Raw genomic sequence first — 13,906 nt, forward strand, 5'->3', positions numbered from 1 at the left:
ATCATGATTAAAATGATTAAATGAACTAAATCGTGACAAAATCAAGTTAGTTATTCAATTCTTTAAATCTTGATTAAGAGGATTACATTTCGATTAAGCCGATTAAATCTCGATTAAACCGATTAAATCGGATTAACTCACGATTAATTATATTGCTATACTCCGGCCATTTTGAACAGACAGCTATGGGCCTGTTGCAAAAGCCCTAGCGAAAGTGGTAACCAATAGAATTTAACATATGCGATTCTAGCAAAGCAGACTGTTGCAACAGGTCCTAAGCATCAGAATCTTTTCACAGACGTTATTCCGCCGCAAGGTGGGCGGAATGGTTTTCAAAAATAAAATTAATTTTTAGATGGAGGAGAACTCGCGACGGAACGATCTAAATTATAAACTATACTAAATAATATCCAAACGCTTCTAGATAGCGAAAAAACACGAAAACCACGATCAAGTAAATTATATCTTAAGATTAAAAGCAATTAGTAATTAAAATTAGTTGGAGGAATTTAAAATTATTAACATATTACACATTTAAACAAAATGTCGTTCTTTTGATAAAATATTAAATAGGCTACGTGGTTTCCCAAAATCCGCCTGGTGAAACCCATCAAAAATTTAACATCTTAATTTACATAAATAAGCGTAATTTATAAGACAAAAATTGGCCTAGGGGCTATGCATTTCAGTATCGCACACATTTATACAAAACGTCCATATTTCGAAATAATAGGTGGTCATAATAAATACGTGATTTCCAAAATCCGTCTGGTGAAACCCATCAAGAATTAAATTCAAAGTAATTATCATTTAATTCTTTATTAATAAGCAAAGAATTGTCCTGGAGCGGCTATATTTAAGAAGTTTTAGTCAAAATGTTGTTCGAAATTATATTATCATAAACAATTATGACCTTGAATATTATTGATTTGTATGATGTGAAATTTCCAAAAACGAACTTAAATTTATTTATAGGGATTGTTAATTGTATGATATACAGTATATATTTTTTTGGTTTACATTTTTATATTTATTTATTAAGTAAATAGTTTGTGAATTATTTACGAATCTTTTCTCAATGGGTTTCACCATGGACGAATTACTGAACTAGGGAGAAGACCCACGTTCGGGGGTAAAAATTTACTCTTTAGGGGAAAGACAAGTGATGACTCGCGAAACACGGTTGCCCTCTTTTTCGCGATTTTTGGAACTATTAAAAATAAAAATATTGTTTGCTCTCTCGAGAAATATTTATACATTTTATATTGTGCTCTGAATAAAGGGTTTTTAAATACTTACTGTTTGTTAAATCGCTAATAGACCGTTAGAAAAACGCACGCTGGCTTGTTTAAATACACGTGGAGATTCCGTGGTCACGTGACGTTTTATTTGCCCCTGAAGTCGAAGGCAGGGCGCGCTGATGAGATAATGGCGAATTATAGTTGCTACGGAACAAAAGCGTAAAATGAAAAGCAGCCTGTGAAGTGTCCAGGGAAAACCACGTAACGGGGATTATAGTGTTTTTCTTACTCTTTTATCATCGCGACACTTACAAAGGAGACGACCCGAGGTGTAACACACCGATTTGGTTCAAACTCGGGGGTTTGGTAGACCTTCATGTAACTTGAAAAACTCTAAAGGGAAATTTCTCCATAGGCAACCGTTTTGCCAACACAAAATGGAAATTTTCCCATTGAAAATGACATGGGAATTTGACCAATTTTGAGGATACCCCCTGTCACAATTTTGATAAATTTCGAACTTTTCATTATTTTTTATTTAAATTTTTTATTTTTTAGCATTTTCAATTTTTTTTTATTTTTTCAAAATTGTGACAGGGGGTACCCTTAAATTTGGTCAGATTCCCATGTTATTTTCAATGGGAAAATTGCCATTTTGTGTTGTCAAAAACATTTCTGGTTGCCATGGCGAAACGGTTGCCTATGGGGAGATTTCCCTTTAGGGTTTTTCAAGTTACATGAAGGTCTACCAAACTCCCGAGTTTGAACGAAATCGGTGTGTTACACCTCGGGTCGTCTCCTTGTTAGTTTAGTGTTTTAGTTATTTTTAACCTACGCGTGCTTATAAAGCGTGGCATGTGAAATTGTGTAGGCAAACTGGTCCTATTAATGGTGGCTACAGATCGGATGAGTGCTGGGCCGCCTAAAGTTAGCTATCACTAAAACGTGGTGTTGGCCGGGTACTTCATGCCTCCCACTCTAATTCACAGTTGGCCGGCAGTAATCTCCGGTGCCTTTTCGACAGCGCTGAGCTAGCACTTTTTTGCTACTAGGGTAGTACACCGCGGACGGCTAAATCTGGACTATTAAACGTGCAGTCAGCCGACGGTCATATTTCGAGCAGATAGTGGACGGAAAAATGACACCGTCGGGCCGATTTCTTTGCGCTGCTGGGGTATGATTAATATTTGAACTCCCTTAGAACCTTGGTTGGAGTAGGAACCTCCGATAGTTAATTTTTGAACTTTAATTACCCCTTTTTTGAACAATGACCGTCCGATGGTTTATTGTACGTCAGGGCCGTCTTTACATAATTGGAGGCCCCTAGGCAAAGCTATTGGCGAGACCCCTAAAAACCCCACCCAAGTTTCTAACCTCCAGTGCGAAGTCTATAGTCGCTCTAGTCTACAAATATCGGTTCAAATAGTTTCATTTGTCCTACTAAAGAAGAATCTTATTCTGAATTTCAAAAATACTAATAACCAAAAGTCTTTATTCGATTTAGATTTACCCTGGTTATAGACCCGACTAAATATGAAGTTTAGGACTTTTGAGCAATGTTAGAATACTTGAAAAAACATAACAATTTTTGAAGTTATTGAAATATATTTATAGATACTAGAGTATACTAGACTTTCTAGTTGTAGAAAGTACTTCGTTTAAGCAAACGAAAATGAGAGCTCCACGTTACATTTTCACGCTTCATATAGGCTTCGAGCTTAGAAACGATAGCGCCATCTAGTTTAATACCTGCCAACTAAATTTGTGAAGAAATAGCAGGGGACTTTTGAATGCCCATGATCGCCCCTCCTTACTTGATGGCCTGGATCCGCTCCTGCCTAAGGTTGTGTCCTTTTTGCCCAATGGGAAAGACGGCCCTGTTGTATGTATAATATGGACCTTAATTTGTTCAATACTGAAACTTTTTTTAAATTGAACTTTCAAATGAACCTTTTCTAATATCAGTGTAACCCCCCCCCCATTTTGTTGCAAGGGAAATTATTATAACTGGAAATAAGAAGTAAAAGTCTAATCAAGTTAGGAACAATAGAATATGCGTTTATTAGCATGAGATGCAAAGGCAGGACTGCTAGAAAATATAAAATAAAAATCCTAGGATACAGCGATCTCTTACAGAAATAACCAACACATTTTTCGATATTTGAAATGCATATATTTAATTAAATATAGGCACCCCCGGCCAATTTTTATCTTGTTAATTACGCTTATTAAAGTAGATTGAAATGTTAATTTCTTGATGTTTTAATCATACGTTTTCTGCGAATCGAAGTATGAACGTTTTGTATAAATGTTTTCGATATTGAAATGCATATACCTCAATGATTATAGCCGCACCCTGGTCAATTACACCAGAAGCCTATAATAAGAGAAGCCTCTAACTCGCTCAAATTTCTCGTTTTCGAACTAGAGGTATTCGGAGGGATACAGATTTGTTAAGCCGATATGTGGCCAGAAAATATAGTCCTTTCGATATATTCATACCGAAGGACTTCGGTTGTGCAATCAACAGTGAAATCACTAGAAATCACGTAAATTTAGTAGCATTAGTAACTTTAATCAAATAAATATTGAAATCACTTGAAATCTGAAGTTAATAGGATTTTGCTAGGGATTTTAAATGTTGAGACTCGCCTCGTTTTGATTGAACTTGGTAATTTATCCATTATAAAGGTAATAAATGTTAGAACTATTATTTGCAATAATAAATATTCATACTAATTAACAATAGTCGTAATTCTGAAGGTGATATCACCCTATAATTTTATCAATACGCTTTGAAAAACGTTAAGCCTTGCCCGTCTTTTGCGTTTAAAATTTTAAACCAAGGATACGTTTCAGATTTGGAGTGCAAATTACTTTTTCGCTACAAAGACTAAATGTAGCGTTCACGAGATTTGCTAATCCTAGGCCGGGTTAACCTTCTTTGCTCATTGTCGAAAACAAGACGTTTCAAAAGTTTTACGTTGGTGGTATAGGGAGTTAGAGGTTTCTCTTATTATAGGCTTCTGATTACACTTATTAATGTAGATTAAGATATGTATTTTGATAAATCACTTATTTTATATATCCCACTATTTTATCAAAATATGAAAGTTTGGTTTAAATGTGTATTATGCTAATAATTTTAAATTCCACCAACTAATTTTACTACTTACTGATTTTTGTTTTAAGATATAATTTGATGTTTTCGTGTTTTTTCGCTATCTAGAAGCGTTTTGATATTATTTAGTATAGTTTATATTTTAGGTCGTTCCGTTGCAAGTTCTCCTTGATCTCTAATTATTTTTTAAACCATTCCGCCGGAATGACGTTGGTGTTTTAGCCGCTGGTTTTACAACAGAACTGAAGAGCACTTAATTGAAAGTTATTTTTTGACACTCTTTAAAAATGTTGTTTTACAGAGTAAAAAGAGTTATTTTTCTTTTAATTTTCCTAAATGTCGATGAAGCAATTTGTAATGATACAGATAATTACTTAAGAGAACTAATCAATTTTCTTACAACATTGCATGGAAATATATATACTTGTGATTTGAACGCTTTGGAGATATACCAGAGACGTCTGGAAGGTCACCGTGAGATTTTTGGATCAGTAATTTTAAGTCTTGAAATGTACGAAGAAAGAGGACTTGGAGCTGTTGAAGATGAACTTTTTAATATAATGTATATTAATGTATGAACAGTTTTATAACAAATAGAGTGGCCGAAATGACTCCCTTGGATACCATTGCCTTTAGTGCTCCAGTTGTAAGACTAGGAAATTTAGGGAGACCAAGGTTTGGCGTTACTCGAGAACAGATTGCATTTTGTCGTAGAAGCCTTAATATGAATTGGGTTCAAACAGCCGATACATTAGGGATAAGTAGCCGTTCATTGCAACGCCACAGAGAACATGTACAATATGAAGAAGATAATAGCATTTCAGTTGAAACTTTAGATGGGCATATTTCAACGCTCCTACGAGAAACGCACAACGTTGGTGAAACCTATATAATTGGTGGACTTAGAGCCATTGGTGTTAGAACGCCGCGAGAGCGAGTCCGAGAACGACTTCAGATTTTGGATCCAGTTGGTCGTGCCCTAAGGAGAAGGCAAGCCATTCAACGTCGTGTCTACAACGTTCAGTGTGCCAATGCATTATGGTAAAATATTATGTATCGCACAGGTCGGTAATTTGCTAGAAAATTGCAAACCCAATGAGTTCTAAAGAGGTTCAACTTTTGTTTCAAAATAGCACAAAATAAATGTAGTCATCGACAATGGTAGCTTTAGTTTATAGAGCCTATGGCTCAAAGCCGTGCAAGGCCACTCAGGACCGGTAAATTTCAAAGCGAAAAATGCCACTAAAATATTTCTATGGACCGATCATGTGACAATAAATTAAGAGCCTAAGCGCACATTGTTAATTTAAACATTTTCAACTATAATTCGCAACCGAAACGAGCCTAAGTGGCACAGCGACGCTGAAGCTTTAGCGTCTGCTAAGAGGGTACTCAGTTTATCAATCGTGTGATCAGTCTTCTGCTGTTGTAGCTTTAACTACACACCGTATTTTGTACCCCCTTGCTTTTTTTACGACAGCCGAAAGGGGGCATAGCGGTAGTTTTCGGCAGCGAATAGTCGGTCCTCGCTTGCTATACTGGGCTTTCTAAAATCAATTCGCACAGGGAAGCTTAACCTCTAAGCATGGCTCTGACCATCCTAAGATATATAAATTCCAACACACGTCTTTAAAGTTTTAGCACATCAGGGCCGTGCTTAGGGCAGGGCCGGCGTTAGGGGGGTAAGCGGGGCAAAAGTACCCCGGGCCCGGGCCTACGAAAGGGGCCCGCCAGAACGGGTGCCTAACTAAAATCTTCTGACTATTTCCAAAAAAAATTACCTGGGGCCCAAAAATCCTAGCGCCGGCCCTGGCTTAGGGCTTAAGCGGCGCTGAAATCTTCTCAAATTTAGCGGCCCTGGGCGGTCGCACCGCTTGCCCCTCCTAAGCACGGCCCTGTTGAACATCATCGTTGATCTCCCTTGAAAACCGTTTTACTCTAACTTTGTTATAGTGTGGGAAACTTATATAATCGATAATTATTTTCAGGCACATTGACAGTAACCACAAGTTAATATCTTGGAGATTCGTTGTTCACGGATGCGTTGATGGGTTCAGCCGCCTTATCATTTATATAAATTGCTTGGCCAATAATCGCGCAGCCTCTGTTGTACAACTTTTTCGCGGTGGTGTTTCAAATTACGGTGTGCCATCACGAGTTCGATTTATTTGCTAGTGATGAAACATCTTTTAAAGAGCCTAAAAACAGGCTACCCGGGCGAAATAATCTCTCTTTCGTCACTCCAGTAAAATGGCCCTTTAAGCATCGTAATGAAACCTTAACGACTTCCATGCGCAAAGTTATATCAGAGTTTAGAAGAATGGAAACGGTAACACGTTCTGAGACATCAATTATAGAACAATTATCCAATACGATTGAGGCAATACTTCAAATAAAGTGTGTAAAACCGAAATCCAAGAGGTTAATCAACGGAATCATGAAATCCAGGACAAAGTAGAGACTATGGAATCTGAGCTAACAGATGTTAAAATGCTACACCGTGCCACGAAGGAGGAACTGCGAAAGCTGAATATACAACTTAATTTCAGAACTGAAACCAATTGCTCGGCAACGAATCGAACAAATGAAGACCTCTACAATAATAATAAAGATGGCAAGGAATATTGCAACGACGACGACGTTAACGAGACCAACAATATAGTGCACTGTTAAAAATAAATTTTTTATTTTAGACCTTTAAAGTGCTTAAAACTTTTTCCAATATTTAAGACCATTCAGGGTTTTATCATAAACCATATTTAAACCTTCTGCACCCAAAATTCAATCCTTTTGGGTAGTGTTTAAGTACTTATTTTACACTCTTTTTCCATTTCACTTCATAAACAGTAAGAAGTTAGTCCTTTTTCACTTTATTTTCAGTCCGTTATAGGCTCTAATCTATTTAATTTTTGTTATTATTCAATACGACTCGATATATTAACCATTACCATGGCCAGATTAGGCTATTTTTCGTTCGGGGGAAATAGCCGACAGAGCGTCCCTGAAGTCGTTGAACGTGGGGAGTTGATTACGTAAAGTACCATTTAAAACTTTCAGTTTTTGCTATACACATTTCAAGAATTCATAGGTGCCGATATTTGGATTATCATAGTTTGACCCCTTAATCAATATCCCCTAGATTTAAAATCTGCTATCAAATTTTTAAAGACTTAACCTTAGTTAAATAATCCTGGTGATTGGAATTTCTTCGCTTTATGTCATTTTAAAGAAAATATTAAAAAAATAAAATAACGTAGTATTCAAATACTAGTCTCGAAATTGGTCCATATTATTTTTTCTTCGTTTAAGAGAATTAAATGGGTATTCAAAAGGACTAAATGTTAGAACATAACTTTTTATACCTTTACCACCAGGACTGGAAATGGTTTATTCTTAGGTCTCATTCCTTTTCAATACCCCAAAAGGTATTGTATTAAACATAAAATAGTAAAATAAGTCTAAAATAATGGATTAGACCGTTTTTAGTAACCAAATGGTTTGAAATAAATTAAAAGTCCAATTTTGGTCGTTTTATACACACTCAAAACTTACTGTTAAAAAAACAGCAAATACGGTTTATAATTTACAGCAAGGTGCAGTTGAAGTGGGTTAACAGCAGTTTGTCGTAAAATTTGCAGCTTTCTGCTGTATTTTGAAGAAAACAGTAGCGACTGTAAAAATTCATATTCGTACGGTTTCTAAAATGACAGTTATATTAAAATTAACAATATGAAACCGTGGTTGACGTTTTACTTCAAAAATGCGTAAAATTTACCACACGTTCCTGTTTTTTTCTGTAATAAACGGCAAGCGCTAGTATATAAAACAACTAATTATTATTTGTCAAAACATTTTTTTAAATCGCACAAGATTCCTTTTAGTTTTAAATAAAATAATATCCGATAAAAATATTTTTATATACTCTTTGGTATAAGTAGCACCCCACGCAAAATGCTATAATAATTACAGCCCTTGTTCATCGTGTGCTTAATAATTTGAAACCAAGTTAATAGTTTACTTTCCTTTGGTTTTCCCTGTAACTCTAAACTACAAAGGCTCGAGTTAAACATGATTGACTAGAGTTGTATAGTCACTTCTTCTATTTACGATTAAATTATTCTGTTGAATAATGAAAATGTTTGGTCAAGATTTTTGATATAATAATTTATAAAAATATTATGTGTTTCTATAATGAATTGCTTAATAAAATATTTGAAATCTTTTAATTAGGCCTAAGCCAATGTGATATTGGTTTGATCCGTAAAATGTTTGATGAAATTATAACGTTGTGAATAGGTTCTGTACTAAATACGTTTGATAACTAGGGCAAACACTGGAATTTTACCGTATTAAATACGTCGGGAATAAAGGTTAAATAAACAGCAATACTCTGTAAATATAACTTTATCTTGCTGTATTTTTAAACAGCAGAGTGTCCAGTATATTTAACAGGAAGCATGACAATAAAGAAAACAGTCAGAGTTGGTATTGAAATTAACAACATTCTGCTGGCATCTATGCTGACCGCAGATAACTGTAAAATTTACAATAATATTTTTCTGTGTGTACACCTTTATTTTTAACAGTGTGCTAGATGCTGCTATATGGCCCAAAAACATATTGATATCGTGGTCCTATTACTGCCAGGCAAATACTACAGGAAGGTAACGTTCCTATTATTGTATCCTAATAAACATCTATCATACGTCTCTTACCTTTATTTAGAACCCATTAATGACAAAAAACCAAAAGGAGTATATAAAAATTTTCTAACAAAATGTTAGAGGACTACGAACTAAAATAGACGAATTCTATAATAATCTCTTAAACGTTGACCTCGACATAGTGTGTATTACAGAAACCAACTTTACGGACCACCATTTTGACAAAGATGCCATTCGAGATAACTATCAATGTCACTGAGCAGATCGGCACAAAGGTACGGGTTTGTTCACAGTCGGCGGAGATTCTATGGTATTGGTCAATCGAGAGCTAAGTTGTATCCGCAGGGAAGAATTAGAACTCACCTCAGAAAGTGTATGGTTAGAAATAGAAATTGCGAAAGGACAGAAACTATTAATTGGTAACCATTACTTTGCACAAAGTTGGCAGCCTGAACCGATATTAAAATACTATTCTGATATACTACCGAAACTCAAAATATATACCCACGACATACTAATAATTGGCGACTTCAACCTGCCCAAGATGGATGAATTCTGCAGTTAAACCCAGAGCGTAGGCTCTTTTGGAATTTGCTGTCGCACTTAACCTGTCTCAGCTAAACAAAGTAAAAAATATTTGTGGGAACATCCTCGATTTAGTATTAACAAACAGCAATTGTATCTCTTTCTCTGAAAACGTGTCGGAACTGTTCAAATTGGATATTTACCTAGAGATCAAGGTAACGAACTGCAGATTGCCTTTCATTCCGAAGAGTTCCAACGCAGCACCGCAATATGATTTTAAAAAGAGTGACTTCACTCAGCTACATGTATATCACTCTTTGGCAAACACTGACTGGTCACCTATAGCAGAATCCGACGATATTGATCAAGCAGTCGATACTTTTGTAAATAAAGTCAACGCTGCTATTGAAAAAAGTATTCCGAAGCGTAAGCCACCAAAAAGTAATGTTTATCCGACACGTAATCCACGTTTTCCACATTGGTTTAGCGAAGACCTGAAAAAAGCACTCGGCAATAAATTATATTTTCACAAAAAATTTCGAAGAAAAGGCAATCCGGTCGATCTCGCTTTGTACCAAAAGGCGAGAAAGGATTCTCAAAAATTGTTGAAAACTGATCGGCGCATTCAAGAAAATTCTATCGTCAACGTTCTACAATCGAACACAAGCAAACTATACTCCTACCTAGACGAAACAATCAAATGTCAGAGCAAAAATATTGTACTCGAGGACAATGGAAACTTCGTCTCCGATGAAGAAGTAGCTTTAAAATTTTGTAGCTATTTTTCCAGCATAGGTGAATCCCAAACTGCAAGTACATCAAGCACCGCAACAATCAACTCGAAGACGGACGACAATCCAAAAAACAGCAATTGCTTCCCTAACCTCCGCATTAACGAAAACGACGTCCGGGAAGCGATTAAGAAACTTAGGGCCCGTTCCAGAGACGTTTTCTAAAGTCTCGTTAAAAAACAAGACTCGCGATTTAACGAAACCGATTTAACGAGACCTAGACTAGAGTTATAAAAACGCGTTCCAGAGACATTTTAATGAGACTTCGTAAACTCCCGCTCTCGTTATTTCGCCTTTTTTTCTCCGAAGCTCCGCCCACGGCTGTAGCCAATGAAACGCTTTAAATTTGGCGGTCGCCGGTCGGCAGTTGAGTAGGTTTTCAGAGCGAAACTGGCTAAACTTTTTGGATATAAAGAGAGTTTTCAATTATATATTATTATATTTCATATTTTGTTATTATTTTATTATATTTTATATTTTATCTTCAAATTTGACTTATTTACAATGGCGAAAAATAAAAGCCAAACTGGGGAAGAAAGTGAGCAAAGGCGTAAGAGATTAAATGGTAGGGAAATAGAAGCTCTTGTAGCAGGATTAGAGGCAAGATTAGGATTAGTTAAAAGGGAAATGGGGATAGGGAAAATATATGATAGCAACGAAGACGTAACGAAAGCTTGGGACGAAATTGTCAAGGAAGTTTCAGCAGTCGGAATGGGTGTGACGAGAACAGGCCATCAACTAAGAACCAAATGGTCCGACTTCAAAAGTGTAGTGAAGAAAAAGGCTCAAGAAAATATTAGGTCCAAAAAAGCCACTGGAGGGGGTCCAGTCTCTTACGATGAGCCGTCACCTCTTGAGCTCAGGGTTGTTAAATTAATTGGCGAAACGGCAATTAGAGGGATAGCTGGTGGTGATAACCACATAGACACTGCAGCTATAAATTTCCAAGTGTCATGCAGTACACAATTTATAGATATATACATTTACAAGTAATACATTACACGTGCAGAAAAAAACTGCACGATGTTTCCTACATTCCACCATCAAGGCGAAGTACAAGTGCATATGCAGGAGTTTTTCACATAAGCCCTATGGATACACCACCAAGTGTTGGCAGTGGTGATGTTAGGCATTGCTTGTTGAAACGCCCCGGTAAAATATCATTAAAAATTGAATACGGGTTCCATTAGTTATGTGAAATCTTCTTTAGCTTCACCAATTTGTAATCCAATAACATCCAAAAAGAGTAGAGGGATCGGGTTAACTGCACAGATGAGTATAAATGGAAATGCGCTTATTTTAGATTAGCAACTGCCTTACCTTAGATATATTTTCATAAACAGAAGAAAGTTTACCGGAAAACCCATTTCCATCTTATAGCGTCCCGGAGAGCTCCACTAAACATAAGCCAATTGCTAAATGAAGCCACAAAAAGCCAAGTGCCATACCAGTAGCCCATCAGCGGTCGGAACAGTCCAATCCAAGTAGCGGGACGGAAACTTTAGATAAGGCAGCGCAATCTGTTGTTAACAATCAGGAGAGGCTCAACGATATTTTATCATCAATCCTTAGTGAAATAGATAATCAACGAGAGCAGATGTTCAATCAACAAGAGCAGACAGTAAAAATTTTAAGGCTAAATTTTAGGCAATTCGTACATCTACCATTATCCGTTATAATTTGTTTTTTTTCTGTTCTTAAGTAAGTTTTGGGCATTCTATAGTTCTATGACTATTGCCTAGCCTGTACCGACAATGAAGAAGCAGATCCTCCCTTATATTTATTTTGTTTACTATTTTTGTTATTGTTAGAGTTAAAATTTGAATTTTTTGTTAATTCCGTCTAGCATTTGGCCATCTCTCTGCACTCAACTTGTTCTTTAAAAAAACCTACTAGTTCTTCGGCGTCCCATTGCTTGTTATTACCCGGTTTATGTTTTAGATAATATTCGGTTCTAATATCTATTGGGAGACATCTTAACAATGCGGGGCATACGTAACTAGCCTTCTCCGCGGCTGTAGTTACTCCTAACGATTTCAAACACCTTAGGCTAATTTCACACGTGTCTAAAAGGCGACGTAGCGCCTTTACATTACTAGAGTCGGTTATTGGTTGAATGTCTAATAATTTTTGAATGTGCTCATTTATAGCTAAGTGAGTTTTATCATAGCGTTGTTTTAACATGTCCACTATCTTATCATAAGAGTTATCTATCTCGGGAAAACCTTGGATCCACTGAAGGGCTTCTCCCTCTAGATACGAAATCAAATGTATCATTTTTTCTACCTTTGTTAGCCTGGGTTGATCATCAACAGTGACTTTAAATCTTGGCCATTTGGTGTGGTCCCCTCGGAAAACGGTGATTAGAATCGGCTGTAGTTTAATTGATGGATTCGCGGCGTGTGGCTGGTGAGGCGGCGAAAGTATCCCGATGACCGCCTGGTCCGGTCGCTTTCCGGATGGCTCGCGTAGTTTTTGACTTGTAGAGAGTAATTTTTTCCATTTCGGCGATCGCTACGCTTCGTTCGATCATCAATTCGCTGGGATCGTCGATGAGAGATTCTACTTTACCGTCTAGGTCAATAAGATCCTCTTCTTTATGAAGTAGAATTGCCAAATTGTCTTCCAGGTCATCCGCTACCGTTTTTGGGTCGGTTAGGAGTAGGTCAAGATTGTTGATTCTCCTAGTAGCGGCATCTTGGGCGCTTTGTCTCGCAGCTTTCAGCAGGTTTAGGTTATCCAGACGAGCTTGCTGGGCTTTGGTGAGAACTTTCGTAGTAGTTTTATCCTTATCCGATAGCTTGTCGTCGGTTGTATCTTCTTGTGTAGGCATTTTTGCTTTCGTTTATTCCCGGGTTTAGTTCGGCACCCATGTAGAAAATCGGGTTTTGTTTTAATCGAATTTTATTTTCACTGGTTCTGGGAAAGCTATATTTTTTCTAAATATCACCAACTGAAAAATGATATTTAAACCATTGAGTGGTTTTGTTTTGTTTTAGTTTGGGAAGTTTGTACACGAGCCTTAGACTGAATTAAATGCCGTCGACCATTCCAAACCGAGCGAGAATGATTTAGAAGTAAAATGTTTTTACAATACAATACATTAAGAAAACTCGGTTGCAGCGTCAATATAGTCGGGGCTGACGTCCCTCGTTCACAACCGAGTCAAATTGAGTTTCAATACATTGATAAATATATTTTTGGGCTAGTCAGCGAACGGTCCAAATCCTTTGGGGTTTTTACGTTTGGAAACTTACATACAATGAAATACTTTTTTTAAAGTACTTTACTATCTAGAATTATTTTAACAATGGATATTTTCTTAAGGTTTAATTTTACTAACATTACTAATTTTAATTTTTAGACGATTATCAGATTAACATTTTATTTAATTTATTTTATGGACATTTTTAACACTGCGAGCTCTAAGAATTCACTAGAAAACTCTCCAAATAGTATTACAGGAGGAAGCTCAAGTCTAAGACTGGTTGTCGACCTTGAATTTTCGGAAAAGATTTACGGTGGAGATTGCGGATATAGCAATATCCAAGACCATTTTGATTA

General features: G+C 36.5%; 1 protein-coding gene across 1 annotated transcript; it reads right to left on the reverse strand.

The window, feature by feature from the left end:
• Nucleotides 1-12,184: 12,184 nt before the first annotated feature.
• On the reverse strand, nt 12,185-12,619 carry LOC149930848 (uncharacterized). The gene has a single exon (XM_090157947.1). The coding sequence runs from the start codon at nt 12,617-12,619 to the stop codon at nt 12,185-12,187; it is 435 nt and encodes a 144-aa protein (XP_090014073.1).
• Between the last annotated feature and the right edge of the window lie 1,287 nt (nt 12,620-13,906).

The sequence above is a fragment of the Leiobunum rupestre genome, chromosome 9 (assembly GCF_980474605.1).
Source record: "Leiobunum rupestre chromosome 9, qqLeiRupe1.1.hap1, whole genome shotgun sequence".
Lineage (NCBI taxonomy): Eukaryota > Metazoa > Arthropoda > Arachnida > Opiliones > Sclerosomatidae > Leiobunum > Leiobunum rupestre.

What these genes read in the sequence shown, in the direction of transcription:
- LOC149930848 (XM_090157947.1), bottom strand. Translation starts at nt 12,619, where the DNA reads ATGATACATTTGATTTCGTATCTAGAGGGAGAAGCCCTTCAGTGGATC.